Here is a 27951-nt window from a genome sequence, read left to right on the forward strand (position 1 = left end):
TCAGGAGAGTGAAGACAGAGCCAACACCAACCCCTGCCCATACTTCAGGAGAGTGAAGACAGAGCCAACACCAACCCCTGCCCATACTTCAGGAGAGTGAAGAGAGAGCCAACACCAACCCCTGCCCATACTTCAGGAGAGTGAAGACAGAGCCAACACCAACCCCTGCCCATACTTCAGGAGAGTGAAGAGAGAGCCAACACCAACCCCTGCCCATACTTCAGGAGAGTGAAGACAGAGCCAACACCAACCCCTGCCCATACTTCAGGAGAGTGAAGACAGAGCCAACACCAACCCCTGCCCATACTTCAGGAGAGTGAAGACAGAGCCAACACCAACCCCTGCCCATACTTCAGGAGAGTGAAGACAGAGCCAACACCAACCCCTGCCCATACTTCAGGAGAGTGAAGACAGAGCCAACACCAACCCCTGCCCATACTTCAGGGGAGTGAAGACAGAGCCAACACCAACCCCTGCCCATACTTCAGGGGAGTGAAGAGAGAGTGAACACCAACTCCTGCCCATACTCGTGCACATAAAGACAGATACATTACAGGAGCTTCCCATCTGAGCAAATTACCTTAAAAAAAAAGAAGAAAAAAAGGCAGATGATTAAAAAAAAAAAAAAAAGTCTTTCTTTTCTGCAGGAGCAGACTTCCATTGTGCAATCTGGAACCAGGATCTTCTATGGTGGGCCAGCAACAGTCAATATTTCTCCTTGCATTTACCAAAAGCATAAAAAAAAACCCCACAAAAAACCGCAGAGTTCAGTATCACAAATCTTGTCCCAAACTTATCACCGCCAACCCCTCCCCCAAAGAAAACCCACCACTTGGCTTTTCCACACAGTGTGAGGCACTCAGACACTGCCTCCAGCCCAACCCTGCTTCATCAAAGCCCAGTCACATCACAAATATCCATCGTGCACACATCAACTTTGGCTTTGGTCAGCCATTGTCAAACATAATGGCTGCAGCATGTACAGGAAGAATCCCCCCCAAACCCCCTTCCAACATAATGCTGCAGTGTCTTCAAACAGAAAGCATGAGGACTGTCCAGAGTCAGTCACTTGGATACGTAGGTGTATGTTCTGCCAGATGATTTGGCACCTTCTGGTAAAGGCACATTCAGAAAGTCCCAAATCAGGATGGTATCATCGTGTGAACTGCTGACAATCTGGAATTCATCAAACTGCAGTCGGAAGACTCTTCCTGAGTGTTCCTGCAATCAATCACAAAGAGATTTGTTGTGATACAGTTGTCTAAGCAAAAATGTTCTCTCAATAATGTTGAAAGCTATTCAAAACGTTTAACACACACAAACACACATATGAAAGCATACATTTTCAATGTAAAAATCCCCTACTGATTCTTTTTACCAGCTTCCAACATTTCCCAATAGTAATTCTGTTGGACCAACTTCCTGTTTTTGTTGCCAGCAAAAGAAGGTAACATAACCCAGCTCTTGCAACTGGAAATCTGACAAACTGCCTACCAGTACTATCTGCCGAGTGTGGACAGAAAATTCCTCTACCTACCCACTGTAGAAAGCTCTCTGTTAGAGCACTGGGCAGAAATCATACTGCGCCCACACCAAGAGTTGGCCATCACAATGCTTTTTTTTAATTAGTAAGATTCCCCTGGTATGTACCACTTCTGACTTGACTGTTAAATGCCAGTTGACAGAAATGGCTCCAGCTGACATATAGCTGAGGAGGGGAAGGCCTCACCCAGCACCTGGCTATCCCAAAACTTGCTTCACACTCCAGCCCGACTGACCCAGTACTCAAGAGCTATTCTTTTCCCCCCCAATCACGGATCAGATTCTGCCAAATTCCCTTCTCTTCCCTTCACAGTTCTATCAACAGGAGGCTGTGCACGTCGAAGACTGGCTTCAAATAATGGTACAGCCTGGCACAAGAATCACACCATCTTCACGGGACTGTCAGCAGATGTGGTGTAGTGTGAATGGATAAGTCCAGACACTTTGACATCTCTGAACTGAACCTGAGACAGCTCTTCTCACTGAGCATGGTCCTTACCACCAGTGTGCGAAGGCAGAGGGTGCCGGCTGGAGCACGCGGATCCAGGGCTGCCTGCAGATCCCACACTTTGATTTTGCTGCACACACAACACACAAACTTCAGCATGACTATACAACACTGATTTCGCTGCACACACATTACACACTGACTCTTCAGCATGACTATATAACACTTTGATTTTGCTGCACATACAACACACACTTCAGCATGACTATCCCACACTTTGATTTCGCTGCACACACACACATTACACACTGACACTTCAGCAAGACTATCCCACAATTTGATTTTGCTGCACACACACATATTACACACTTACTCTTGAGCATGACTATTCCACACTTTGATCTCGCTGCACACACACATTTCCGTAAAGTTCGGTCTATAAGCCGCGACTTTTTACCCCAGCTTCAACCTCTGCAGCTTACACAATGATGCGGCTTATTTGCGGATTTTAACGATCCCGGGAGTGTCACGTTCTCGTCTATTCTTAGCTGCCCTTCAACTCACCAAAATCATGATTTCTGTCCATGAATTTTTGGATGAGCTTCAGGATAGTGTGCTAACTGTTCACGTTTTATAAATCAAATCCGCACATATTAAAGCTTTCAGATTAGCATTCAGTTCTACTCTGCTCAAGCGTACACCCTCATCATGCCGAAAACACGACATTATGCCTATGATGCAGCCTTCAAATTGAAGGCGATCGACCTAGCAGACGACAGTGCAAGCGACGAACCAGCAGCGACCTCCACCTTCATGAAGTGAAAGTGAGGCTGAAGTCAGTGACAAGATGGCGGAGGAAGCTGTGCTGGTTCTCTTCAACTCGGACACTGAAGACGAAGATTTTAGTGGATTCAGTGAGCAGGACGTTGAATAAATGTGACTATCCCCAAATCATGGATCTTATTTTCGTTGTGTTTATCTATTTTTTTGTGGCACTAGCAGTATTTTTGCTTGCTTTTCTTTGTGTTGTTTCCCGCTTTGTTTATTTCATAACCTACAGTATCGACAGCTTTTCTGTAGTATCAGCATGTGTTCTGGTACCGGAAATAAGTGCGGCTTATAAGCCGGTGCGACTTATGTATGTATAAAGTTAAATTTTTTCCAAAATTTAGTGGGTGCGGCTTATATACCAGTGCGCTCAATAGACCGAACTTTACGGTACACACTGACTCCTCAGCATGACTATCCCACACTTTGATTTTGCTGCACACAAACACATCACACACTCTTCAGCATGACTATACCACACTTTGATTTTGCTGCACACAAACATCACACACTCTTCAGCATGACTATACCACAGTTTGATTTTGCTGCACACAAACACATCACACACTCTTCAGCATCACAGCCCACTGGTATCTTAACATCACATTATGTGTTACCCTTTCTTCTTTTTTTTTTTTTATCAAATAGAAAGCTTCCCCTCTGAAAACTAAAAATCTGTCACTTACTGTCACTTCTGCAGAAGAATCTATGATTAAAGGTTTCAAATGCTGAGAATTTGAATGTTTTGTCGTGTCCAATGAAAAAGACAAAAATCTGTAACCTTCACAAGCAAAACATACGTAACTAACTAGCAGAATTCAATCAATTTCTGATGAATAACTAGTTAGAATAAGCATGGTCTGATTTACATCTGACAAAATATGCTGGGAGACAGAGCTTAACGCTCCAAAATAGATACCAATCATTCAGTTCTGAAGTATAATGTTGACAAGTATGTCATTCTGATGAGGAAAAACACCAAACTTTTGTCACGGTCTCTAAAACAACATCAGTGAAGAAGAGGCTTACCCATCATAAGCACCACTGACAATGCGTTTGCTGTCAAAGCGAATGCAGCGAACCAATTCCTCATGGCCTTCCAACACTCTCAGACAGGCTCCACACTCGATGTCCCACAGCCTGATGCAACAGAGAAAGGGAAAAAGGTTTACCTTACAGAATCTTTGGCACCTTTCCTTATCACAAGTTTCACACTCCACAACACAGCCTCAATTTGAAAGTACAGCATGTCAAATGTCTCAACTTGCTGACAGTGTTTAGCTTATACTTCACTTATGTGTTAATCAGACCCAGGCAGGAAAACCAGTTGTCCTTTCTCACACTAAGTGTTTCACTGAAACTAGCACAAAAGCAAACAAATCAACAATGGTACAATCAGGTGAAGTCCCGATCAGTGCCTGGTCTAAAGCTTACATGTGTTTTTCTTCTGGAATTTTAGCTCTACTTCATGCACATACAGATTCTTGGATCCCCCCCAAAAAAACAAACAAAAATGTGAAAAAACTTTGAGCATACAGTATTAAACAACAGACTATAACAAACAATGTTCCACTGTAAATAGAAATTATGTGTGGATTCTTTGACTCTAAACAAACTGATAACAGCTTTGAGCATACAAAATACAGAAAAAATTAAACATCTTTTGACAACAGACCCAAATCCCTTGTTATACAACTTTGAGCAGACAGAGTTTTAATACATAATAAATGAAACATCATTTGATGACCGACCAAAGTCTTTTGTTCATGGCTTTACCTGATAGTGTTGTCTGAACTGCCACTGACCACCAGGCGATCTCGGTACTGCAGGCAAGCAATGCCTCGCTTATGACCGTTCAGAGTCCGCACAAACTCGCAGGTAGAGGTGTTCCATACCTGCAGCAGACAGGGACAGTATGACACCATCAAACAAAATAACAATTTGCATTAAACAGCTAGTGCTTAACCTGAGGCTGTAGGCCCATTTAACAATGCACGTGGTGCGATTAAGACACAGGAATATGTTAAATGCTAAGGTACAAACTCACTAAAACTATCATTTTGAAAAACAGTGAGGCATCACTCACAACTCACACACCTCTTGTACCTCACCCCTAACCTCCTCACACAAGCATAAAGCCAGTCTGGGTGGGGGTGGGGGTGGGGGAGGTCCTACAGTTCAAAATATTGTTGGCACAAACAGGTTTTAAAATTAGATTTGAAAGATTCAATTGTGGGAAAGTGCTATTTTGTGGTAGAGTTTCCAAAACCAAGGTCTGTAAAGTTCGAAAACCAAGGGACTTGCATTTGTAACAACATATCCTCTTGTTGCAAACTGTCGAACTGCATGAACAGTCAATACACATTTACGCTCAACAATTCTGAAACAGATCACCGTCTAGTTATCAATACTGATGTATGTGTGTGTGGTTGTGATGGTGCATATAGATGTCTGCAGTATGCTTGTGCTTTCAAGCACGCCTGTCTCTGCACATGGAAAGAGCAAGGGTGGACAAAAAGTAAGCACAAGTACTGCAATTGTATTTTTACTTTTTAACAAATTAGATCCAAATATTATCCAAGTATTGACATCATGGCTGAAATCTAACCAGGTAGAGCAAATAATAATGAGAGGCACTGGAACTACTAATCATTAATCATTCTGTAAAATGAAGCTGATCAATCCTTCCCTCCCACAAATGAATTAATAGAGTTCTGATCTTCATTCTGTGTTGCAGTTTGTCATCCTGAGCTTCAACACCCATCTTCACTCTCTTCACAACTGGACCTGATTTTACCGTCACTTAAGCAGCAATACTTCCATTCAGGGGGTGTGGGGGGTGGGGGGTAGAGCACTTGCTTGGTTTCACGCATGGGAGGACAAGGCAGATAAGGTGACCTGAGAGACTGGAAAAATCTCCAACCTTAACCCACCAGGTAACAGACTGGATTCGCAGGACTGAAGTCCAATGCTCCACTATTCAAAATGGCATCACCAATAATATAGCTTTGGAACCATTTTTTTTTTACAACAAAACAAAATTATTCAACAAAGTATTGCACTGGAAAAATTAATAATAATCAATACATGGCACTGATATTCTGAGATGACAAATGAAGTAGTTCTCTTCAAACACTCAACAGAAATAAATTTAATGTTGATACTAAAACTGTAATTGAAAATAAACACCCCCACCCCCTCACAACTCCTCTATATATTCTACCAATATTCTTAGTAAATTGTCTGAATCCTAAAAAAAATGGTTAAAAAAAAAAAAAGAAAAAAAAAAAAAGGAAAATAGAAAAACGGCATTCAACTATCAGAGGTGAAATCAAGAAAACAGGAAAAAAATTAGCCATATGAACAGCACAGGAACAGGAATCGAGATGGCTGCCGGAAAAAAGAGGGCGCTAGTCAGGGGGGCAAAGGAGAGGTTACCTACTTCCGGGAGGTTATCGGCCGTAGCTACTTTCGTTTTCTCCACATAGGAAAATAGTAGTTTGCACAGGACAGGAATGTCAGACCCCTGCCGGAGTCTGCACTAGTGGGTCACGGTTAAGTATTATGTGTAATTAAATCAAAGGATAAACTCCATCTACATACTACTTTTTCTGATTGCTTTTTTGGTCTTTTTAAAGGAAACTTGCTGCAATACGGAACCTTAATTGTTCTGTCGCCGGATGCAGACACGATGTATTTCTCATCAAAGTCCACCACATTGACGGCAGCGCGATGACCGACCAGCACTCGCCGCAGGTTGATCTCTGTTGGCGACTGCATGTCCCACACTGCGATGGACCGATCCTGCACAACAAACATGTTTAACCGCTTGGTCAGCCATGGCCACTCTTTCTTTTATCTTCCACACCTGCTGCACAAATTTCAGTTTCTAAAGAGGCTGCACTGCGTTTGAACAAATCCACATTCATTGTACCATAACTGCAAAGCAGATGCTGGACCAGCACCATAACCCAAAGCACTTTAGTCAGGTCTTGAGTGCATGCATATATTTTTGTGTACCTAACGGAGTTGATTTCTTTGACAGAATTTTGTCAGAGGACAACACTGATGTTGCCAAGGGTTCTTTTTCGTGTGCCAAGTGCATGCTGCATAAAGGAGCTCGGTTTATCGACTCATCTGAATGACTAGATGTTCAGTTTGATTTTCCAGTCAAATCTGGGAGAATGGGTGAGACAGGGATTCCAACCTAGACTCCAGGCACAATTCTGCAGAAAAAAACCTACTTTAATAGTAAAACAAACACACTTTTAGATGGAAATAGTATGTGTAATTAAACACACTTTTTGATGGAAAAAATGCAAGTGATGGACAGCACTGCAAAGTGGTAATATGATCTACCTGGCGAAAGCCGCCCGTATTTCACACAGAGAAATCTGTTATGAAAAAAGAGTAATACAAGACAAGACAAAACGACAAAGCAAGACATGCTTACATCAGGTCACCAAATGGGGAAACATAAAAATGCTATATATTTTATACAACTGATAAAAACATGATACATCTGGCATTGTGCTCACAAAAACAAAAACACACACACCAAACAAACAAAAAATGCATAAGCAACTGCATACAAGCCAGAAGTGAATGGACATTTATCCCAAACGCAAACAGGAGGAATCCATATGAAGAATAGGTAAACAAGTTATCTCAGACAGATGCACTTTGTTTATCGAGATGAATCCGAATGCGTTCATTATCATCTACAGGAAAATGATTAAACGGGTCAATAAACGTTTATTTTATTATGACATGGACAATCAGCAGAATTGTGTTATTCTGAGTAAAACTTAGAAAACTATCATTATAATCTGTGTGTGTGTGTGTGTGTGTGTGTGTGTGCACACGTGTGTACGTGCGTGTGTGCATGTGTGTGTGCACACAGATGGACCCACCTTGGAGCAGGTGACCATGATGCCATCACAGAAGCGTAGATGGAGCACAGCTTCACAGTGGTGGATCAGAGTGTTCATCATTTCGCCCGACTTCACGTCCCACACCCTGCAGCACAGTCACTGGCCATCACTCACTCAAATCGTAAGTCATCAGCCATGACACAACAATCTAATGACGTTGTAATGTGTTAACATCCTCAGTCTTGTGCATAAAGGAGGACTGAGATTCATCAGTTGATTTCATTTTGAGGCTCTGTGCTCTGTTCTCTCAAGATAAAACTTTCATCATGAAAAACAAAATCATAAAAATAAACTTTAAAACTTAATTTATATAAATAAGCCAGACACACCCTTTTTTTAATTATTTTTCATTTTTAGGATCAATCATTCATTAAAATAAAATCCCACTATTATGGCCTAGTCAGGCAAACGTATGGCCATGGTGCAAGGCGTTGTGTGTCTGTAGTATTACTGTCCATATCACTGACACCTAAAAATAATGATTCCAATTTGAAAGACCAAGAAAAGAAATGGGAGCAATACAACTAGGAAGTTGAAATGACATGCCCAAATTTTGTGGAAGACATTGACTCCTTTCTGACCTGACAGTGGAGTCACTGGAGCCTGAAATGATGATGTTGTCGTCATACTGGAGGCACAGAACAGAGCCCGTGTGGCCTGTCAACACTTTGACACACTCCAGTGTGTTTCGGTCCCACACCTGAAAAAATACAAACACACTGCAGTAGTTTTGCATCCCTCTTTCTCTTTCTTAACACAAGTGTACCTGACAACGTTCAGATTATCAAATCATACACAATTATCAAAAAAGTTCTACTTTTTTTCTTCTTCAGAAGCACTCCTAAAGAAATGAATACTGGACTCACATCCGATGCTGTGTCTATCTTAAGGATGTTAACTGTATCCTGAGTTTGCTGTCCATCAATAACAAAAAATGTTTGACTAGCAAAATAGGATTATTGGGATGATAAAATGAGATGAAGAATTAGACATCCTACCCAATACCTTTGGAGCAGCACTTACATCATGCAGCACAAGATGAAAACATTGCCTTCCACTTAAGATCTCTGCAATTCCCATTAAAGCCATTTTCGCCATTTTTTTTTTCTTCTTTGTATTATATATAAAGGAAATATTATATTTGGTTACTTAAGATGGTAATGGAGCCTTATCTGCACACAAACACACACTAAAAACAAGAAGAAAAAAAAAAGATGACTAAAATTCAACTGTTTTCCCCCTACTTCGTAGACACTTCTACCTTGATGGTGTTATCTCTAAGGCCACTGATGATCTTGTTTTCATCATACTCCAGGCAGTAGACCCCTTTGCTGGTTTCACTGCGGCAATGGATTCGCTGCAGTGTGTGACTACCTGTCCTCCAGTTGTTTTCTAACCGCTGAAACAAAGTGAACAAAGTGAAAAACACTCGCACATCCAGCTTCATTTCTTTCACGAATACTAAATGTGTACTTTCCAACATAATTTCCTTTACATAATAATCTTATCCGTGTCTACAGATAGTTAAAACAGATGTCGAAAAAAGACAATGCTGAGAAAAAATCAAAAGTGAACACATATTCCGTCATCTACTATCAACCAAACCATAGGATTAAAAAAAGAGAAAAAGAAACCTGGGACAAGAGAGGGAAAGCCTTTTACCTTCAAGACTTGCGTGTGATGTTTGACATGTTAAACATAGCAAGTGGAAAAAAAAAAAAAAAAAGAAAAAAAATTGCAAAGCAGGACCATCACTTCATGACAGGATGTATTATGAATGACATCATCAGGTGACCTTGACCTTTGATTCCTACTTTCTGATTCAGCTTAATCAGGCCATAATCAATTACTGTACCAAGATCAGGAATCGTGGATGCTACTTTGCAATACCTATGCTCTTTTGTGCCTATAAATTTGTGTGTAATGGTGTATCTTGATATTTGATATGTGACCTATATTTTCAGTTCAGTTCATGTTTTTCGCTCCACAAGGGGGAAAAATGTAACAACCCCTGCATGTATGATCTATATCATGCTTTATCTTGTGCACAGACAAAACACTCTTGCTTGTGGTTTTCACACTTGCTTAATTCTAAACCAAAAGGATGACAGACAAAACTTACAAATACAAGCATAAAATGATAAAGAAGGCTAGAGAAACTATGGACAGAGAGGGAGGGGAGGGACCATTACTTTTTAGACCAATTTTGAACAGCAACCACTTTACAAGGTGGATGACAGGAAAGGTCGCATCAATACCTATCACCCTCCCAAGTTTCTCTAATATCCGGGGTGGCTGAGAAAATGCTAACATGAAGTTTACCACATACACACTATTACATGTAGAATTACAAATAAATGAGACAAAGGGATTACATAGACTGGAACATGAAGAAAATTATTTCACAGAAAATATTAAAACAATAATCATGGTAAAATATTTCAGTTAGCACAATAATATTAAAACTATTCATAAATTATGTTAAATTTCATTTGAATCATTGAACGCTGCACCCGAGCATTGTTTGGGTGCCTTTGAACAGTTTTACAAATCTGCAATGCATTGCATCAACATGACCAAACGTCAGAAGCTAACTTCGAAGCCAGTTCTGGATATTTAAAGACTCTGGCAGTGATCATGACCCCGACAGAGAGGGTGCACCAGAATCATCAATAGTTTATTTGATGATGGTGGTGGTGAAAACCAGCTGAACGTTTTTTTGAGATATAACAGATCAAGCAAGTCCTGTCCGTTCCTGCAGATAAGTCAAAACCAGCCAGGCAGGCAGGGAAGGCTGCAGAGGCTGTTAACTTCCAAGGGTTGAATAGGTTAACCCACAGACGGCCCATTTGTAAGGGTTTGGAAAAAAATTACAAAAAATACAAAATACAGAGTAAGAAAATGAAACTTTCAGAACTGGTTTATTACGTGTTGAGCTATTTCATATATATATAAAAAAAAAAAAAAAATCAAATTTCTCATCTTATTTTAACAGTTTTGCCATATGTAGAAAATACTGCCAATTTTTCACCCCGAATCACCATACCCATGCTCGCTTTCTGCATTAAATTCGCTTTCTTCTTCGTCATCATCCACCTCTTCAATGTCCGACCCTTCAGTTTGTAGCATTTCAAGTACTTCAGCAACCCTAAAACGTTGCCGTCGCTCCCTTGTTCGCTTCACAACATTTTGAGAAGAGCCTGCTTTGCTAACAGGCTGGCACGTGAGTAGACGACCGGTCAGTGACTTTGTCAGCGTGTGTGCGAGACGGGCCACACATGGCAGGCTGACCAATCATACCATTCGATTGTGGAGTGACCCAGAACAGCGCACTCTGCTTGGCTAATCACAAAATCACGTGTACAGCGCGTGATAGATTTTTATTTCTTGAAAATGCTATTCCATTCCGTCATCTGAAACCGAATACATTTTATGTAGGAATGCTCATGCATTCCTTCGTCCGGAGAGAGTTAACACCATAGCCCTCTTGCTTCACCACAACCATTACAGCTATGGACAGACATACATGCTTGAATTGAATTGCAAGAAATTAACTATATTCAGTGAATTCTTGTGCTTTGTGTTAATGTTGATGAAGTTTACACTTTGTTCTCACCTCAATATCACGTATGATGCGTGGGTAGAGGTCTCTGTAGAATTTGTGATCTTTTGGCGTCTCTCCATGTCTCTGTCTAAATAAATGCTGGTGCCTGCAATGAAAAAAAAAAAAAAAAAATCCTGTTAAAACTGTACAATGTATCAAATTCTTAATCAGCAGAATTAAGAAATATATAATTTATTATTTTTTCTACACAGTTCACACACATGTACAGACCAACATCTTAAATGTCACTGAACATTGGCTCAAGGTATATGAACATGTGCACATTTAAAAACAGTAACAATAAATGAGTAACGGAAGTAAAGATTAAAACAAAATAATTACAATAAAAATGAAACATAACAGTGAAGACTAGAGGTTATTTACTGATCAGAATGGCTGGATATAATTGAATTTTCAAAGAGGTTTTGAAAGGGCAAGAAACAGAAAGGAAACGGGAGATGTGTTCCATCTGGAACAAGCCTGGAAAGAGAAAGGAGGAGTTTGTATTATACTCCATGTTTGGTGTTACATATACTTACCATGTCAAACTGATGCAAACTAGGCCTATTGGTTTGCTCTGCTTGTCCAAATTTCCAAGTGTGTTTTCCACCTGATCTGGTTCTGTAGGAGGGAATTCTATTTCAACTTTTTGAGAGATGGTCATCACCTGATGACCGGAGCTGTCGAGATGGAGAGTAGTGATGCAGGAGCTTAGAAATGTAAGGAGGAGCCATGCCATTCATAAATTTTTAGCACAGGAGAGGGACTTTGTAATCTTTTCTTTTCACAACAGGTAACCAGTGGAGGGAATGAAGGACAGGAGTGACATGAGCAGATTTGGGAGAATGGAAGATTAGCCATGCAGCATGGTTCTGGACTCTCTGAAGTCTGGATAACAAGTAGTCGGGGCATCCAGCAGCAAAGAATTACAGTAGTCAAGCCTAGATTAGACCAGGGAACAGACAAGGGTTGTTTTTTTTTTGTTGCATCCCAAGACAGGAAGTGTGAATAGAGCTTATTCTGCGAAACTCAAAGTAACAGATTTGACAGATCGAAAAGTCTGAATATTTCAGTCACGACCTATCTCGTCACAATGGTAGCGAAACATAAACGCCTGAGCCAACAAGTTATCTCGTCAGCAAAGCAACCTAGGGGTTAAGGAACTGGAATTTACAGAACCATGGTATTTAGACATGCCTGAACATTGCAATAACAGTATTATATCTATAGTGTATAAACTGTAAGTGAACATTTCAGTTAGTGGTCTTCAACAAAATTATAAATATCAAGTGCTCACAATGCTCTTATCATACAAAATAAGAAACAAAGCAACATATCTAACCAATTATGTCTCTCTGAGAGGCCTTTCCACTGGCTGTCGGTGAGAACTTTCCTCTCAATGAGTTTCTTCCACAAGTTGCCCTCTGAGATGACCCTGTACCATTCCTTGCACACCAGCTCTGCTGCACAAAGGGACCTGGCATCCAGGTAGGCAAGGATTGTCTCTGCTACGTGATCCAGTCCCTTGGCTGCAGGCAAACAGTATTTTGCATTAGAAACATTTTCTAGTCACAGTCATAGAAACACCTTTTTAAAAAAAAAATCTGACTCATGCTTGCACATGTAATATGTATGAACATATGTGTTTGTGTGTGTGAACACCTGAATAAGACTTGAGATCACTGGAAAATGCAACCGCTTTAAAATCTTTACAAGCTATTCCTGAGTTGTAGTTTCTCAAGGAGGTGTAACTGCATTCCGCCAAAGTCACAAATCTATGATACATCACATCTGCTGGGCAGTGAAACTATATATTATGTGTGTACCTATCAGATTCGACTTCTAGTTCTACAGAATTTTGCCAGAGGACATTCCTTTTGTTGCCTTGAGTTTCCTTTTCATTGTACCAAGTGTGTGCTGAAAACAGAGGGATCTCGCTTTCTTGTATCATCCGGATGAACAGACGCTCTGTTTGATTTTCCCAGTCCAAGTTGGGAGAAAGGGCAAGAGTGTATTTCTGAATAAAGGAATTGGAAGTACTCCAATTCTAAACTTGATAGAAATCAAGAAAGATGCCATGACTGGTCAGTGTACCAAATTTTTGCTTGACTGGAAATGGATTTGCTTTTACTGTTGTACTTTAAGTACAAATGACAAGCACTAAAACAGTATTTCATATAAACCTTATCCCATATCTTCCATGCCTTTATTGCCATAAGGGATGTGTAATCCTCCAGTTTCAAATCCCATCGTATAATTAAGAGTAAATTATGCTGGAAGCTGAAATATAAATAATCTCATAGAAATGTCTGTAAAGTATAAAGCATACAGAATAAATAAGTCTTTAATACAATGGTAAATAAATGAACAACAACAATGAATGGACCTGCAGAGATGCAGAAGTACAAGAAATTGAAAAGAAGAAATCAAGTGTTTGTGGTGCAGCAACATAAATCTCAATTTTTCTGGTCAGATTTTTTATCAAAATACCAACCTGGCAACGCAGAAATGAAATCTCGCTGTAACATAGGTTTGAGAAAGGTATTGACTTGTCCATGCTGGTAATGGCACATGCGAGAAAGTAAACTCTCCACAAAGTTCACTTGCTCCACTTCATTCCACTTCTCAAAGAACTTGACACACCCTTCACTTTCTTTCAAAAACTCTTCCGTTTCTTCAACAGGGTCAGAGAGAGACTTTACCACAGTTGTTGGGTCCATCTGAAACATATATATATATATATATATATATACAATCTATATTTTAAAAAAAGAAAAAAAAGAACTGAAGTAAACATTTTGAAAGTTATACCAGATATCTCCGTATCATGTAAAAGAGTCAGTCTTCATTAGTTCATATGACAACCACCACTCCATTCAAAGATAAGCTCAATTTCACTTAGGTTAAAATTGATAAACTTGAAGTTAAACAATTAATGCTTATCTAAATGTGGAAAATATAATCATTAAAAAATATGAATTGATGGGTCTTTCTCTTCGAACCATCAGCACCGCAGGGCAATCAATTTCGAAGTTAAAATGTACATGTATATTGAAGTGACTTTAACTGAGGAATACATAACCTGTCCATACAAAATCACAATGTATGTTAGTACATTATGTAACACTATTTCAGTGTGACATCGACAGTCAACTTCTTCTTCCACATGACAGCCAACATTGGTATGTTGATGAAACCGTTGTTTTGTGAGAGGTTACTGTTGGGCGTAATTTAACTGGGCTGCCAAGGGATGTGCTGTAGGTTCATACTAATAATAGGGGTGGTGAGCACTGGTAAACTGGCATGTTCCATCTCCAGCTAACCAATCCAGCTACTCTTGTGGTCCCCTGGAATACTGACCTGCACAGTCCTGGCCTTCTACTGTTCTAGACTGCTTACCAGTGGGGGTAAAAAAAATTTTTTTTTGAAAAAAGAGGGGGTGGAGGGTGAACAACATTCAACACTAGATCAGTAACTTTGAAAAGTCATCCTATTGTAATATCTAATATGCAGACAACTAATCAAAATACATCGAGTTGTATTTTGACTGTTCGGTTATTGAACTTTTGTACGATCAGTGAAACAGGAAAAAAAATCGTTGTATGCGAAAATAAAATAAATGATATATATTTCATTCCATCTACCGTTCTATCTATGGTGGGTTATGCTTTTCACTTCATAAGTAATCTTAGATATAAATTTAGTGGCTCTCTTAAGCTCACCGCCATAGTCTAGTTTTAGTTTGAACTTTATGTTCATCATGATCTGACTCACAGTCACAATCAGGAAATTGTTTGTAATTTTTTGTCCGTTGTTTTTCCGACAACTCAAACAAGTACATACCTTTCGGTCGTCTATTCGGTCATCCGGTAAACTGCAAGTTTCCATAAATGTCTCTGTTTCGGACATCATCTAATACCTTCTCAAAGAAGGACAGTTTACAGAAACCCTGTCGCAGTGTCCAGCCTGAAGAGTTGTTCCCTTTTTCAGGGGAACAGCAGATTTATGACGTCACGTTCAAATCACGTCAAACGAAATCATATTTTGAAGATCACATGTTCATTACATGAATATATTATCATCATAATTTTTCCATTATGAATTACAGAATTTATACAGTATTCATAATCGTAACCATGAAACATAAATCTACATCCTCTGTCGCAGTTCAGCAGTGACAAAACAAAATGGCAGCCTTCGGAGATCTCCATGTGACTTCGGTGGATAATCAAATCCAGGACGTTTTTCAGACTGCAGTACAGCGTATGTAGCATGACATTTCTGACTTTATTGCACCTTTTTGGGCACAGAAATAAATGCGTGGAACAGTTTATAAAATCATAGATGTATACAGCCCATGAAGCAAGAAAGACAAGCAGTGCTCGTCATTCATTAAAAACAGGGTTGCTAAATCAAAACAAAGATAATAGTTTTGATACATACCAAATAATCGGAATATGTAGTCAGGCTGCGCTTATATTTCATAATTTTTGTTATCCAAGATGGTCCAACTCAACGCTCTCAATGCAGTTGATAGGAATGGCATGTCAAACTTGCTTGCGTCAACAAGCAGTGGTGAGTATTACTCGTCACGATGATCAGTGTTAAGCAACAGACGACGTTTAACGGTTCATGTTCACGTTTGATGCAGAGCAGGAGGGGAGGGGCAAGTGGGAGAGGGGGAGGTGGGGGTGAATGGGCAAGTTGACCGTAATGAGGATCTGATTTGCATTGCGTCCAATGAACAAGAAAATAAAGTATAAAAAAAACAAAACAAAAAAAAAAAACAACAACAACAACAACAAAACAACCCCCCCCCCCCAAAAAAAAAAAAAAACAACAACCAAAAAAACAACAACAACAACAACAACAACCAAACAACAAAAACAAACAAAAAAAAAAACAAAAACAAAACAAAACAAAACAAAAAAAAACAAACCCAAAACAAAACAAACAACAAAACAAAAACAAACAAACAAAAAACAAGGGTGGGGAAGTGTTGAGAGCTTTTTTTTTTTTATATAATTTTTTATAATGAAAATTAGATTCAGAGTTGGTGAGGTAGTGTGTCGCAGTGCTTTTCATTTTTGTCTCACAACTCAGAAGTCACATTTTTGTACAGGAAATGGGAATACATGAAGTCTGGTGTCAATTCAATCATACAGATACAGTGTCAAAACTATTGAGAGAAAAACATCAGGGATAGTATACTATAATTATGATATCTTTCTCTTATGCATGTCACTGTTAAATGATAAAAATTTTCTGTTACCAATGGCAAGAAAAAAACAGCTTTCACTTTCAGTAAAATCGTTAACATACCAGATGTCAGCAAATATGACTGTGCATTTCTGAATGACCTTTTAAATTATCTCAGATCAGTGTAAACCTGCACTAACTTATCTCTGATATCAATTCACTAATTTGTTGATTATTATGTTGCTTTAATGTTTCAGTGGGTTTTGACTGGCTTGCAGTAAACACGCTCATCACGGACTTAAAAGGCAAAGGGAAGAAGCAACAGGAACAGGTGGGTTTTTTGGGTTTTTTTAAACCCTTTATTATTATTATTTTATTCTTTTTATTTTTATTATTATTATTTTTATATTTTTTATTTTTTGGCTTTTGAAATCACACAATATTAAAATCAGGGAGATGTGTCTGATGTAAATTGATCTCAGTGTGTGCTTGTGTGTGTGTGTGTGTGTGTGTGTGTGTGTGTGTGTGTGCACCCATGGATAGCAATAGCAATTTTTTTTTTCTTGCAGACTCCTGGAGTTCAACATGGCCTGAACCAATGGTTGTTAAACCAATAATTTGATTTTAGAAAACTACAATAAAAACAAACATATTTGTTATTTTTCTCATTGTTCCTGGTCAGAAGAGCAAGGAAATTGTCATGATTGATCATACAGTTGAACAGCACAAAAAGATTAAGAACTTTCCATTTTGTCAAGTGAGCGACTGCCAGAGGTTAATGGTACCATAGCCTTTTATGGCCATCAGGGCAGTGAATTTTATATATATATATATATATATATATATATATATATAATTATTATAATATCCACTGTGTTATGGCATTGGCACAGAAGGGCATCCGGTACATATTCACACCTGGGTGAAATGAGGGAAATGGAGTTTCCTTTCCCAAGGACACAACACTAATGCTGAAACAGGGCCTCCTGATTGCATGTGATCACTAGATCAGAAGTCCAACACCTGTTTTTGCCATATTGCCCCCAGTGGACAGAGCATGGTTGCAAAGTCAGCAAGTGTTTGTGGCCCTTTGTGATTTCTGTCATTGCTGGACTGACTGTTGTGTAACATTGTAAAGGTACACATTTGAAACATGGTTACACATTGTTGGCTGGCTGCAGTCAGTCACATACAGTCATGGACATGACAGTTCATTCTATTGTATTTGAATATTTGTGCTACAATTTTGATAGAAAGCATGAATCCTGTACAGACATAGAACTTTTGATGGGTGATTTTCTGTGTGTGTTCCAGTCATCAATAAAATTACCTGAACAAGTGACTCTGGATGAGCATACACAACAGCTGTTAAAGGTAGGTTGAAAGTGTGACATGTATGACATGTACATGCATCATATCCAATAGTATGCTTAGTTTAGTTAGTGGTGGTCAAAGTGTGTGTGCATGTTTGTGTGTGTGTGTGTGTGTGTGTGTGTGTGTCCGCTTGCATGCGTGGGTATGTGCTTGCATACGTGAGTGTGTGTGTGTGTGTGTGTGTGTTTGAATTGATAAAAAATGATGTATGTGGATGAATACCATGGAATATTTTAATATATCAGGTAACATAATTAATCTGCACATGAATTGACAAAATATGTTCATCCTCAGTAGACTAAACTCTGAAGCAAGTTTGATGTTTTATCTTTTCAGATATATATATATATGTATATGTATGTATGTATGTATGTATGTGTACATATACACTGTACATGACAAGTTCAAATAAAGATTATGTAAATTAAATGTACAGTGGAATCCAGTATAGATTATACAATGTCCTGGTTTACACAAGCAAATTTTGCATTTCTCACCGACATTTTTCTATTTCTTTTGTTTTCAACACAAACATTGGTTGAGCTTTTTTCCCGCCAGGAAGTAGAAACTTGTGTTGATCAGACTTCACTGTAAAAATAATGGAATTTGGGATACATTCAAATCTTTGCCATTGCTCCCTCATTAGTACTGTTGATTTGATTTAATGTTGTTAAAAAAAGAAAAGAAAAAAAGTTGAATGACTCGAAAAGGTTTGGGTTTTTTGTGTGTTTTTTTTAATCTTTTTTTTTATAAAGTTTGTTTTGTTTAGGAATTGGTCCTTTTAAGTTTGTGGACACTTTATGGCAGGAATCCATTGTTGTGCTTTAGTTTAAATCTTTTTCTTTTTTTTGTTTTGTTTTTTATTTATGTTTTGTTTTTGCTGATGTTTATGTTTGATGTTATGTCAAGGCGGAAGGCAGAAAGCTGAAACAGTTTTCCAGACTGACAGCACTGCTTGACGACACAACAAACACACATAAACTTGTGAGTATTTGACTGCTGGGGGTTTGTCTACTTAATAAAGAGAGAGAGAGAGAGAGAGAGAGAGAGAGAGAGAGAGAGAAAATGTGAATGAAGGGAAGGAAGATTTAATGTGATTACCAAATGCTGGCTGTGGCAGTAAATGACCCATTAGTGCAATGATTGTGAATTGGTAGATTAAGTAAATATTCAGTCAGCATGTCTGAGGTATTCGTATCAATGAAAACTTCATTGTCTGAACCATGCTTGTAAATAATTTTAAGCTAAGATACTGGCTTGTGATGTCTGTTGTTTGGAGAAATTCATCTTAGCCATTAAAAAATGAATTTAAGAAAAGAAGACAGAGTTCTAAGGTCACTGTACATGCATGAATCACTTAGCAACAGAGCTTTCATGAAAATCTGTGTCAAGAATTTAACTCACCAATGTCTGATTTTACAAACATCGTTGGTTCAAAGCATTAGATTATTTTGAAACCCTATTTTGTTCCCCATCTAATGTGCTAACTGTGGAAATAACATGTTTGACACTTTTCATTTCTAACCTTCTGAACTTGCTTCAGAATTCTCTTTCTTGTAAAATGTTCAGTTTTAATACAGCATGTGTTGGGGGTGAGCTTGAGAGTGTAAGTATGTTGTTTTTGTTTTTTTATAGGTGGATGATGGGGGAGGGGGGGGATGGGGGGGGTGCTTTTCCATATTCAAGAGATTAAAAGTGATAATGAAACAGTATCGCAATTCCACTTGGAGCTTGTACAAAATTTTATATTGGAAAAAAAAAAGAGAATAATTTTGAGGAAGTCCCTCAGATTGGGGTGGTGTTTAGAGATGTGCAGTATGGAACAAGGGATCACAAGCCTGGTGAGTCTTTGCAGGATGAAATGGCCATCAGTTGCTGCAGGTGTGTTGGCAGTGGTCAGCACTTAGCTCCCTTGACTGGGATGGAGAAATAAGCAAATAATCCTTTGGGGTTCAGTTTTTTCTTGTCACTCTTCTGTTTTTCGTTTTATTTTGCTTCAGTTGTTGTTGTTGGTTTTTTTGTAAACCCATTGAATGTTGCTGATGAGAATGCTCATCAGTGAAGTCACTGAGTCTGAAGGGCTGTTACCTCACTGAGATTAGACCTTTCTTCACCTTTCTTCTTCTGATTCAGACTAGGTTTACAGTCACCATCCTTCTTCTGATCTCAAGGCCTGACTAAGCGCGTTGGGTTACGCTGCTGGTCAGGCATCTGCTTGGCAGATGTGGTGTAGCGTATATGGATTTGTCCGAATGCAGTGACGCCTCCTTGAACTACTGAAACTGAAATCTTCTGATTTTTGACTTGGTTTACACTTAATTACAGTCACTATTCTGATTTGGACTGGGTTTACAGTCGCAGTGCTTCTGATTTGGACCAGGTTTTCAGTCATCATTCTCCTTCTGATTTGGACCAGGTTTTCAGTCACCATTCTCCTTCTGATTTGGACCAGGTTTTCAGTCACCATTCTCCTTCTGATTTGGACCAGGTTTTCAGTCACCATTCTCCTTCTGACTTGGACCAGGTTTTCAGTCACCATTCTCCTGATTTGGACCAGGTTTTCAGTCACCATTCTCCTTCTGATTTGGACCAGGTTTTCAGTCACCATTCTCCTGATTTGGACCAGGTTTTCAGTCACCATTCTCCTGATTTGGATCAGGTTTTCAGTCACCATTCTCCTTCTGATTTGGACCAGGTTTTCAACCATTCTCCTTCTGATTTGGACCAGGTTTTCAGTCACCGTTCACCTGATTTGGACCAGGTTTTCAGTCACCATTCTTCTGATTTGGATCACGTTTTCAGTCGCCGTTCTCCTGATTTGGACCAGGTTTTCAGTCACCATTCTCCTGATTTGGACCAGGTTTTCAGCCCTTCACTGATTTGGACTTCTTCCTCTTGGGATTTCATTGCTTATTTTCAGCAAAATCGATTTCACCGCAAAAAGAGTACTCAAAGTGCTGGTTGCACATCGAGTGCATAGCACGCTGGTCTCCCTTTACCAGTGGTCAGCAGTCAAGGGGTTAAGTATAAAGGGTTTATCTGTCTGGTTTGAGGTACATTATTTTTATTTCTTTATTGACTGTGGTTAGTAATGTACACATTGTGAATAAAAAAAAACGTTGAAGGTATCTATTTTGTTGTTTTGAACAGACCTCTGCTGAGGTGCAAGCATTTGATCTGCTTGCTGTCCAGCCTGTCAATGAAACAGCATTCAAAGTAAGTCAGTTCAGTGAGCGATAGAATGTCTGTGCCAGAATGGATATGTGTTGGTGTAGATGATTATGAAAGCAGTCTTATGTACGTCTGATAACTGGAAAAGTGAGAAAAGGTGTGGATGGATTTTTTTTTCTTCATGAATTCATGCACCTTTGTAATGCTCCAACAATTTTTTAAAGAAACATGGAAGTTTTCTTTATATATATATATATATATATATATATATATATATATATATATATATATATATATATATATATATATCTAAATGTATCAAGCATACATTTGTAAGCATGTGTGTGTTTCTCTACATGTATATGCAGTGCAGTATATACTGAATACACTTTTTATAAACATACAGAAAATAACTTTCCCCATTCTTCATGGAATATGCTTCCTCATTGCTATCCAGTTGACATGTATTACATTGATTGTGGTCAATATTTTTCAGAGAGACAAATGTTCTGTGTCTTTGGTCGTAGTACTGTTGGTCAGTATTATTGTTTAACCTGTTGTGGTTGATGCACTGTTTATATTTATAATAATCTGTATATATTTATGACGATTCTACTTTGTTGTTGTTTTTTCTCTCTCAATTTAGTTGGCATGTGGTACTCTCGAAGTGGACATCATTGTACTGGATTTGACAGAGAAACTACCCTTCCACATCAAAAGGCCACTAGTTCACTTGGCAAGTATTATTCAATATTTGATTATTAGTTAGTAGCAAACGTTCTTGATGTAAGTGTATTGCTTCAGTAGTTGTGTAAGATGTGCGTGTGGATGTGTGTGCTGGCTCACGCAAGGGGAAGCTTTGGCCATCTTTCAGTTCAAAGGAAAATCTGTGAGAGAAGTTTCCCCTTTCCTGTGACCTTTGTTTTCTGTCCATTTTTCCTATCTTTGTTAACTTTCTTTTTTTTTTCTGAATGTTATCTCTCTTGTTTCAGATGTTTTCGCTCTTCCTCTGTGCACTGGCATGTTCCTCAGGGGAAGGGAGCTAACTCAGTAGGTCAAGAGAAAGCTGCACCCAGCGTGTATCAGATTAGTTCATTACAAAAAACCCAGTCCAGCAACTCTTTCATTTGGTTTGTTTTATATAGCTTTTGAATAAACTGTGATATATAAATTCAATCCAGATACTGTTTATAAATTTCAAAAGCCATGTATCAGTCAGTAATGAATCTTTTTAACTTTGGAACATTGTAGAATGAGATCAGTGTAGCATTAGAATGAAGTGTGGTTACTACTTTTGTGAACTTTTCAATAGCCTGACTGATTTTTCTCAATAAAGATAACACAGTTCCGAGAGGAAGAACTCCAGATACAGAATAGTGACTGACATCCTGACCTGTGAGCTCTGTCTTACCTCAGTGAGGTGACAGCCCTTCACTGACATCCTGACCTGTAAGCTCTGTCTTACCTCAGTGATGTGACAGCCCTTCACTGACATCCTGACCTGTAAGCTCTGTCTTACCTCAGTGAGGTGACAGCCCATCACTGACGAGCATACTCATCAGCAGCAGTCAAGGGATTAAATGGCAAGGTAGCATGTAGCTGAAAGAAAGTTGATGATGGTGGTGGTGGTGGTGGTGGTATGATTGCAGGCAATGGAGAGGGGTATTCACTTTGAAATCCTGTACAGCCCAGCCGTGAGAGACAGCAGCTTCCGTCAGAACACAATCAGTTCGGCATTGAAGCTTTGCTCCATATGCAAAGGCAAGGTGGGTGTTCTGTGGTTTGTTGACTTTGAAAATATTGGAATAACAAAAGTGCAATTCTTACGATTTTAACTGTGTGTGCCTTTGACTTTAAAAATGGAGAAACTACAGGAGTGCAGTCATTGCACTTTTAACTGTGTGCGCCTTTGAAAATGTTGGAATAACAGAAACAAAGTTATTACACTTCTGACTAACTGTGTGCGCCATTGAAAATGTTGGAATAAGAGGAACATAGTTATTACACTTTCAAGTAAATGTGTGCGCCTTTGACTTTGAAAATGTTGGAATAATATGAACGTAGTTATAACACTTTTAACTTACCGTGTGCGCCTTCGACTTTGAAAATGTTGAAATAACAGGAACGTAGTTATAACACTTTTAACTTACTGTGTGCACCTTTGACTTGGAGGGGAATTATTATGCTTTTAAGTAACTGCATACGCTTTTGAAAATATTGGAATAACATGAGCGCAATTATTTCACTTTTAACTTACTGCAATAAGAATATTGACTCTGACTATTCTGGCCATCTTGTACCTCTATTTTGGGGTTTTTTTTCTCAGTATTTAAATTTTCTGTAGATATGTTTATATGCATGTTCTGTACATGTATTTTTTCCAAACAGTTATGGTGTAGTATCATGACAGAACTATTCATGTCTACTTTGAGTGTATGCTGTTTAGATGTCTGTTATCATGGTGTTATCAAGTGTGTTTTGACATGATTTCAGCCCAGATATGGGCCTTGTGGTTGGCTGGAACATGAACAGAATAATTTTGTGCTGTTTTTTATCGTGAAGTTGATAAGCACTGCAGGTATTTTTTCTTTGTGTTCCTTTTATAATGTCTGCCATTTAACTTGACCCAAGATGTTAGATATGCCAGAAATTTGCAGAGATTTCTTTGCTTGTTCATTTGGACTCAAATTGGCAGACAATTGCACATATTTTTTCCAAATACCACAATAGGTTTGTCCCATAAAGAGAAAGAAGTAAATTTACAGGGGCGATAAATTTTTACCATGCAGACATCAGTGAATTTACATTTCTGAGTGTCCATTCTGTTCCAGAGTTTAGCCCCTTGACTGGTTAATCTTGATGAAATTAGGACAGTGTGGCACAAGTCTGAAAGGCAGTCGTGGCTGTTTGTGTTCTTATCACTGGTGTCACTGATTTTGATGAACAACAGTAACGCAGTTCCAAGAGGAAAAAGTTCAAATACTTGTCAGCAGGATACAGGTGGTTAATAAGCCGTCTGTGCCTCCCCTAAACCACTGAAACCTGTGTCCATCCCACCCACTAAGACAATTTCGGTCATTTTCTATGACTTGATGCTGTACTTGTGCCATGTTTCTCAATTTTTAATTGAATTTGTTTCATAAATGACCAACGTTTGTTTCAGAATCTCATAATCAGCAGTGGCTGTGAGAAGGTGAGTAGAAGTGATTTTCCTCTTTGTTTTGAACTGACAGTTTTGAGAGAAATCTATACTGTGAATATTGTATATTTGTATTCCATGATGTAATGTTGGGTTGCATGGATAGTTTGTGATGTGCTGTTTTATATCCTTTTGACAAGAACTCAGCTTCTGTCTTCAGTGAAATTTTGAAATGTCATCAGTGGACTCTCTCACACTTCGGTCTGATTTGCACACCTGTTTTAAATCTAAACTTTCAATTCGAATTGAACAATACCCATGCTTGCATACTCACAGACATGTTTTTACTTGTGCAGGAACACAGAGAGATAGAGTGATTGAGAAACAGAGAAAGAGACAGAGATTTGTGTGTAAAATTATATTTTGAGAGATGGATCATGGCATTCTCTTTGATCACTTTTGTTTAAAAAATATATCTATCCACAATATGTACCTGCTTAGATGCACAAGCTCAGAATCATGTGCTTCACTCAAGGTGAAAAGAGTTTAGAACATTTGGGTTGAGAGTTTCATTTACAGGTGATATAAATATGTTTGTGTGACATTGAAAGACTGTTGAATCTGCGTAGACCAAATGTTTACATGCTGCACTATCAGTGTAACTGTAAGCATTATCATGATTATCATTGTTTCATGATTAAGCCAACAGAATATGTATAGAACTGTGGAAGTAAGAATTCTTACTTTGATGTTTTTTGTGTGTGTTTTTTTTTGTTTGTTTGTTTTGGATTTTTTTTTTCATGCAAGGAATGTAACAGTTCTGTGCTTTTTCTTTCCAGGCAATTGAAATGCGAGGCCCATATGACATCATCAATTTGTATCCTTTTTCTTCTGCATGCAGATCTTTTTTGTTACTGTTTTGATGACTGCCACAGAAAAATGTGTTGTGGCAAAGAGTGACACAATACAGTACAATACAATACAAATTGTTTACAGACAAGTGGTGACATCAAGAGAATGCAGTAACTTGAATAAATCATGATTCTTCAGCAGAATTGCCCTGATCAGTACTTTGGGTTTATGTGACTTTTGTTTTTCTTCTTCTTTTTTATAGCAGATGTGGTGTGACATGTTCTAACACCTTCTGAAACTGAAACTTAGAAAAATTGGTTTTAGTCACGAGCAACTTAAGCATACTGACATGTATAGAAAAGTCAAAACATTGTTTTACTTTTAGAGACATCACTGACACAAGTACATGTGTTTTTCCTTAACCTTGGATCAGAGGGCTGTTGTTTGGCCTCTCCCAGGCCCAGAGCAAAAACGCAATCAGCAGAAACTGCAGGGCTGTGTTGAAGCATGCAGGTCAGTTGGTTTGGTTTGTGTCGACTTGCATCATCTTCTCACCTGCAGGCTTGCTTACCATACCGCTCCTGCCACCCGGTGACCAAGTTATGTGAAGTCATCATGTTGTGCAATCTTTTTGTATTACTCTGTGTGTGTGTGTGTGTGTGTGTGTGTGTGTGTACCTCTTTACACAAAGGTCTGTTCACCCAAGTCTACTGTTTAGTTTTTACTAGGTTACCTTTGGCAGTAAGTTCACTGTATTGTACTGTAATTGTTGAACTTGTATATTACAGAATAAAATTGTTCAGATTAATCAGTGTCAACAACAACAACAAAAGGGCAGGGGACATAAATACCTGAGCTGATTGTGGATCAGACTTCCGACCGCTTCGGTTCGAAGTTGGACTTGGCCAAGGCTGGTGGGTTGAAGTTGGAGACTTTTCCAGACGTCTACTGTGTATGGGTGGCACCATGGCAGAGTTGATTAGGCGTTGGACATGGATCCAGTGTTGAAGGTTCAAACAGGGTTCGAGGCTGGTGTTGTCCTAAACTCCTTTGGAAGAGCACTTTACTCATGTGTAAATGGTTACCTGACGCAGCTGGGGAAGGTTAAAACGGTGAAAGGAGAAGATTAGACCCATCTTCTTGCGCAGATTCCAGGACACAGTGGATATTAATTCAGTGCACATGTGGCTGTGAAACGCTATGTGACTTTGAACCTTTTTAACTGTTCACGAACATATGAACAAACCTGTTTTTGTCTCCCAGTATATGTGTGTAAGAAGTAAATTGCAGACATTCAGGATCATGCATTGTAATGCATGTTAGCCTTGTTAGAGAATTAAGGAAACAATCATTCTAATGAAACGAAAATACCATTTTCTGAAAGTGAGTGTTGTCATCTATTTTCAATTCAAACAACTAAAATGAATTGACACATCTTCCCTATCTTTTCTTTTGCATCACATACTAATAAATATTTTTCTCTTTTTTGCTGTGCTTGCTTTGCTTACATACTGAAGCATATGATCAGAAAAAAAGTGGTCTTGGCGATACAAAGTTAAAACATTTTCTTGTTAACATAAGAGAGGTGAACTAAATCATGAAGCATTGATCACTTATTAAAATTGATAAGAGATATAATCAAATCTGCCCCTTCCTATCTCTGTGACTGCCTTCACCTCTATACCCCATCTCTCTCTCTCTGTTTGATCAGCTTGACATCAACACTGCTTCTGCGTTCCCAGATTCAAACACTCTGCAGTTGGCTGTGCAAATTTTCTGTCTCTGGACCTTTCACTTGAAATGAGCTCCATCAAATCTCCGCACTTGGTTCTTTCAAGTCCGACCTTAAATCCTGCCTCTTTCCCCGCCTCCCACATCCCGGTCTACGGTTTCTCTAGCTGTCTACTTGAAGTGTGTATAATTTCATTTCCCACCCGTCTGAATCAGAACTGTGCATGCATTTGAATGACTGGTGTGTAAGCACTTTAGCTTTGTCTGTGCACAGCAAGAATTCAGCGCTATACGAATACTTTATTATCGTCACTATCGCTGGTGTTGCCTGTGGTTTCAGAGGCAAGGAAGATTGCCAAGTCGGTGGTGAGTGTGGTGAAGTCGTCGCAGCTGTCCCCTGGAGACCAGTGGGTCCTGCACAGCGAGCACACAGCGCCCGTGTCCACCGGTCAACAGGTTGACCCTCCACCACAGAAGAAACAAAAGACGTGAAGTTTTGTGAAAGCGTTGGAGGGTTGGGAGGGAGGGTATAGGGGAGCTGGGGGGTGGGGCTGGGGGGGCGGGGATGGCTTGTGTATATGTCTGTTGTGTGATTCCGAATGAGGGAGTTTGGTTTGCATGAGGTGGCAGTGAAGCTGTGACTATTGATGACTTGTGAATAAAAAAAAAGTTTCAATCTTTAAAATTTTACAATGGTTTGTCTCCTTTTTTTTTTCTCTCTCTCGTTAAAGCTGAATATTAATCTTAAGACTGTTACAACTATTGCTTTCTTTTTTTTTTCTTTTTGTGTAACCGCAAACAAAACCCACTTAATTCTGATACAGGTTTTCAGTTTTTTTTGTTTTGTTTTTTTAAATTATGGTACTTTACCACAAAATCTCATTTTTGTTTCTACTGTCATTCAAAAAGCATTCCAAATTTGATGTCTGGAGATGGTGGCACCTGAAAAAGTTGAAGTTCACTGTGGATACACACAAACATGTATATATAGACAGAGACACAGATGAACACACATGGACAGCAGAGCTGCTGACAACACACACATATTTTATTTACACACATGAGCAAAACTGATTTTTAAAAGTATTCCTAATTCTCTGCTATCACAAGTGTCAGGAGAGATATGTGT

The 27951-nt window shown here is 38.9% G+C and overlaps 2 protein-coding genes across 2 annotated transcripts; one reads left to right on the forward strand and one right to left on the reverse strand.

Annotated features, from left to right (window-relative positions):
* Positions 1-292: 292 nt before the first annotated feature.
* LOC143299966 (F-box/WD repeat-containing protein 1A-like) lies at positions 293-15338 on the reverse strand. Its single transcript, XM_076613523.1, has 12 exons — positions 15200-15338; positions 13851-14076; positions 12699-12885; positions 11369-11462; positions 9014-9151; positions 8334-8452; positions 7732-7837; positions 6479-6622; positions 4595-4713; positions 3848-3958; positions 2042-2120; positions 293-1221 (listed from the first exon to the last, which is right to left on the reverse strand). Exons 1-12 carry the CDS (start codon positions 15266-15268, stop codon positions 1066-1068), a joined length of 1548 nt encoding a protein of 515 aa, XP_076469638.1. The 5' UTR covers positions 15269-15338; the 3' UTR covers positions 293-1065.
* A 199-nt stretch (positions 15339-15537) lies between these two features.
* On the forward strand, positions 15538-27326 carry LOC143279376 (ribonuclease P protein subunit p30-like). The gene is made up of 11 exons (XM_076583411.1): positions 15538-15619; positions 16813-16886; positions 17870-17929; positions 18839-18913; positions 21080-21145; positions 21747-21836; positions 22750-22866; positions 24264-24293; positions 25079-25116; positions 25525-25604; positions 27163-27326. The coding sequence occupies exons 1-11, from the start codon at positions 15544-15546 to the stop codon at positions 27312-27314; spliced, it is 858 nt and encodes a 285-aa protein (XP_076439526.1). The 5' UTR covers positions 15538-15543; the 3' UTR covers positions 27315-27326.
* Positions 27327-27951: the final 625 nt, after the last annotated feature.

Source organism: Babylonia areolata, chromosome 2 (assembly GCF_041734735.1).
Source record: "Babylonia areolata isolate BAREFJ2019XMU chromosome 2, ASM4173473v1, whole genome shotgun sequence".
NCBI classification, from domain to species: domain Eukaryota; kingdom Metazoa; phylum Mollusca; class Gastropoda; order Neogastropoda; family Buccinidae; genus Babylonia; species Babylonia areolata.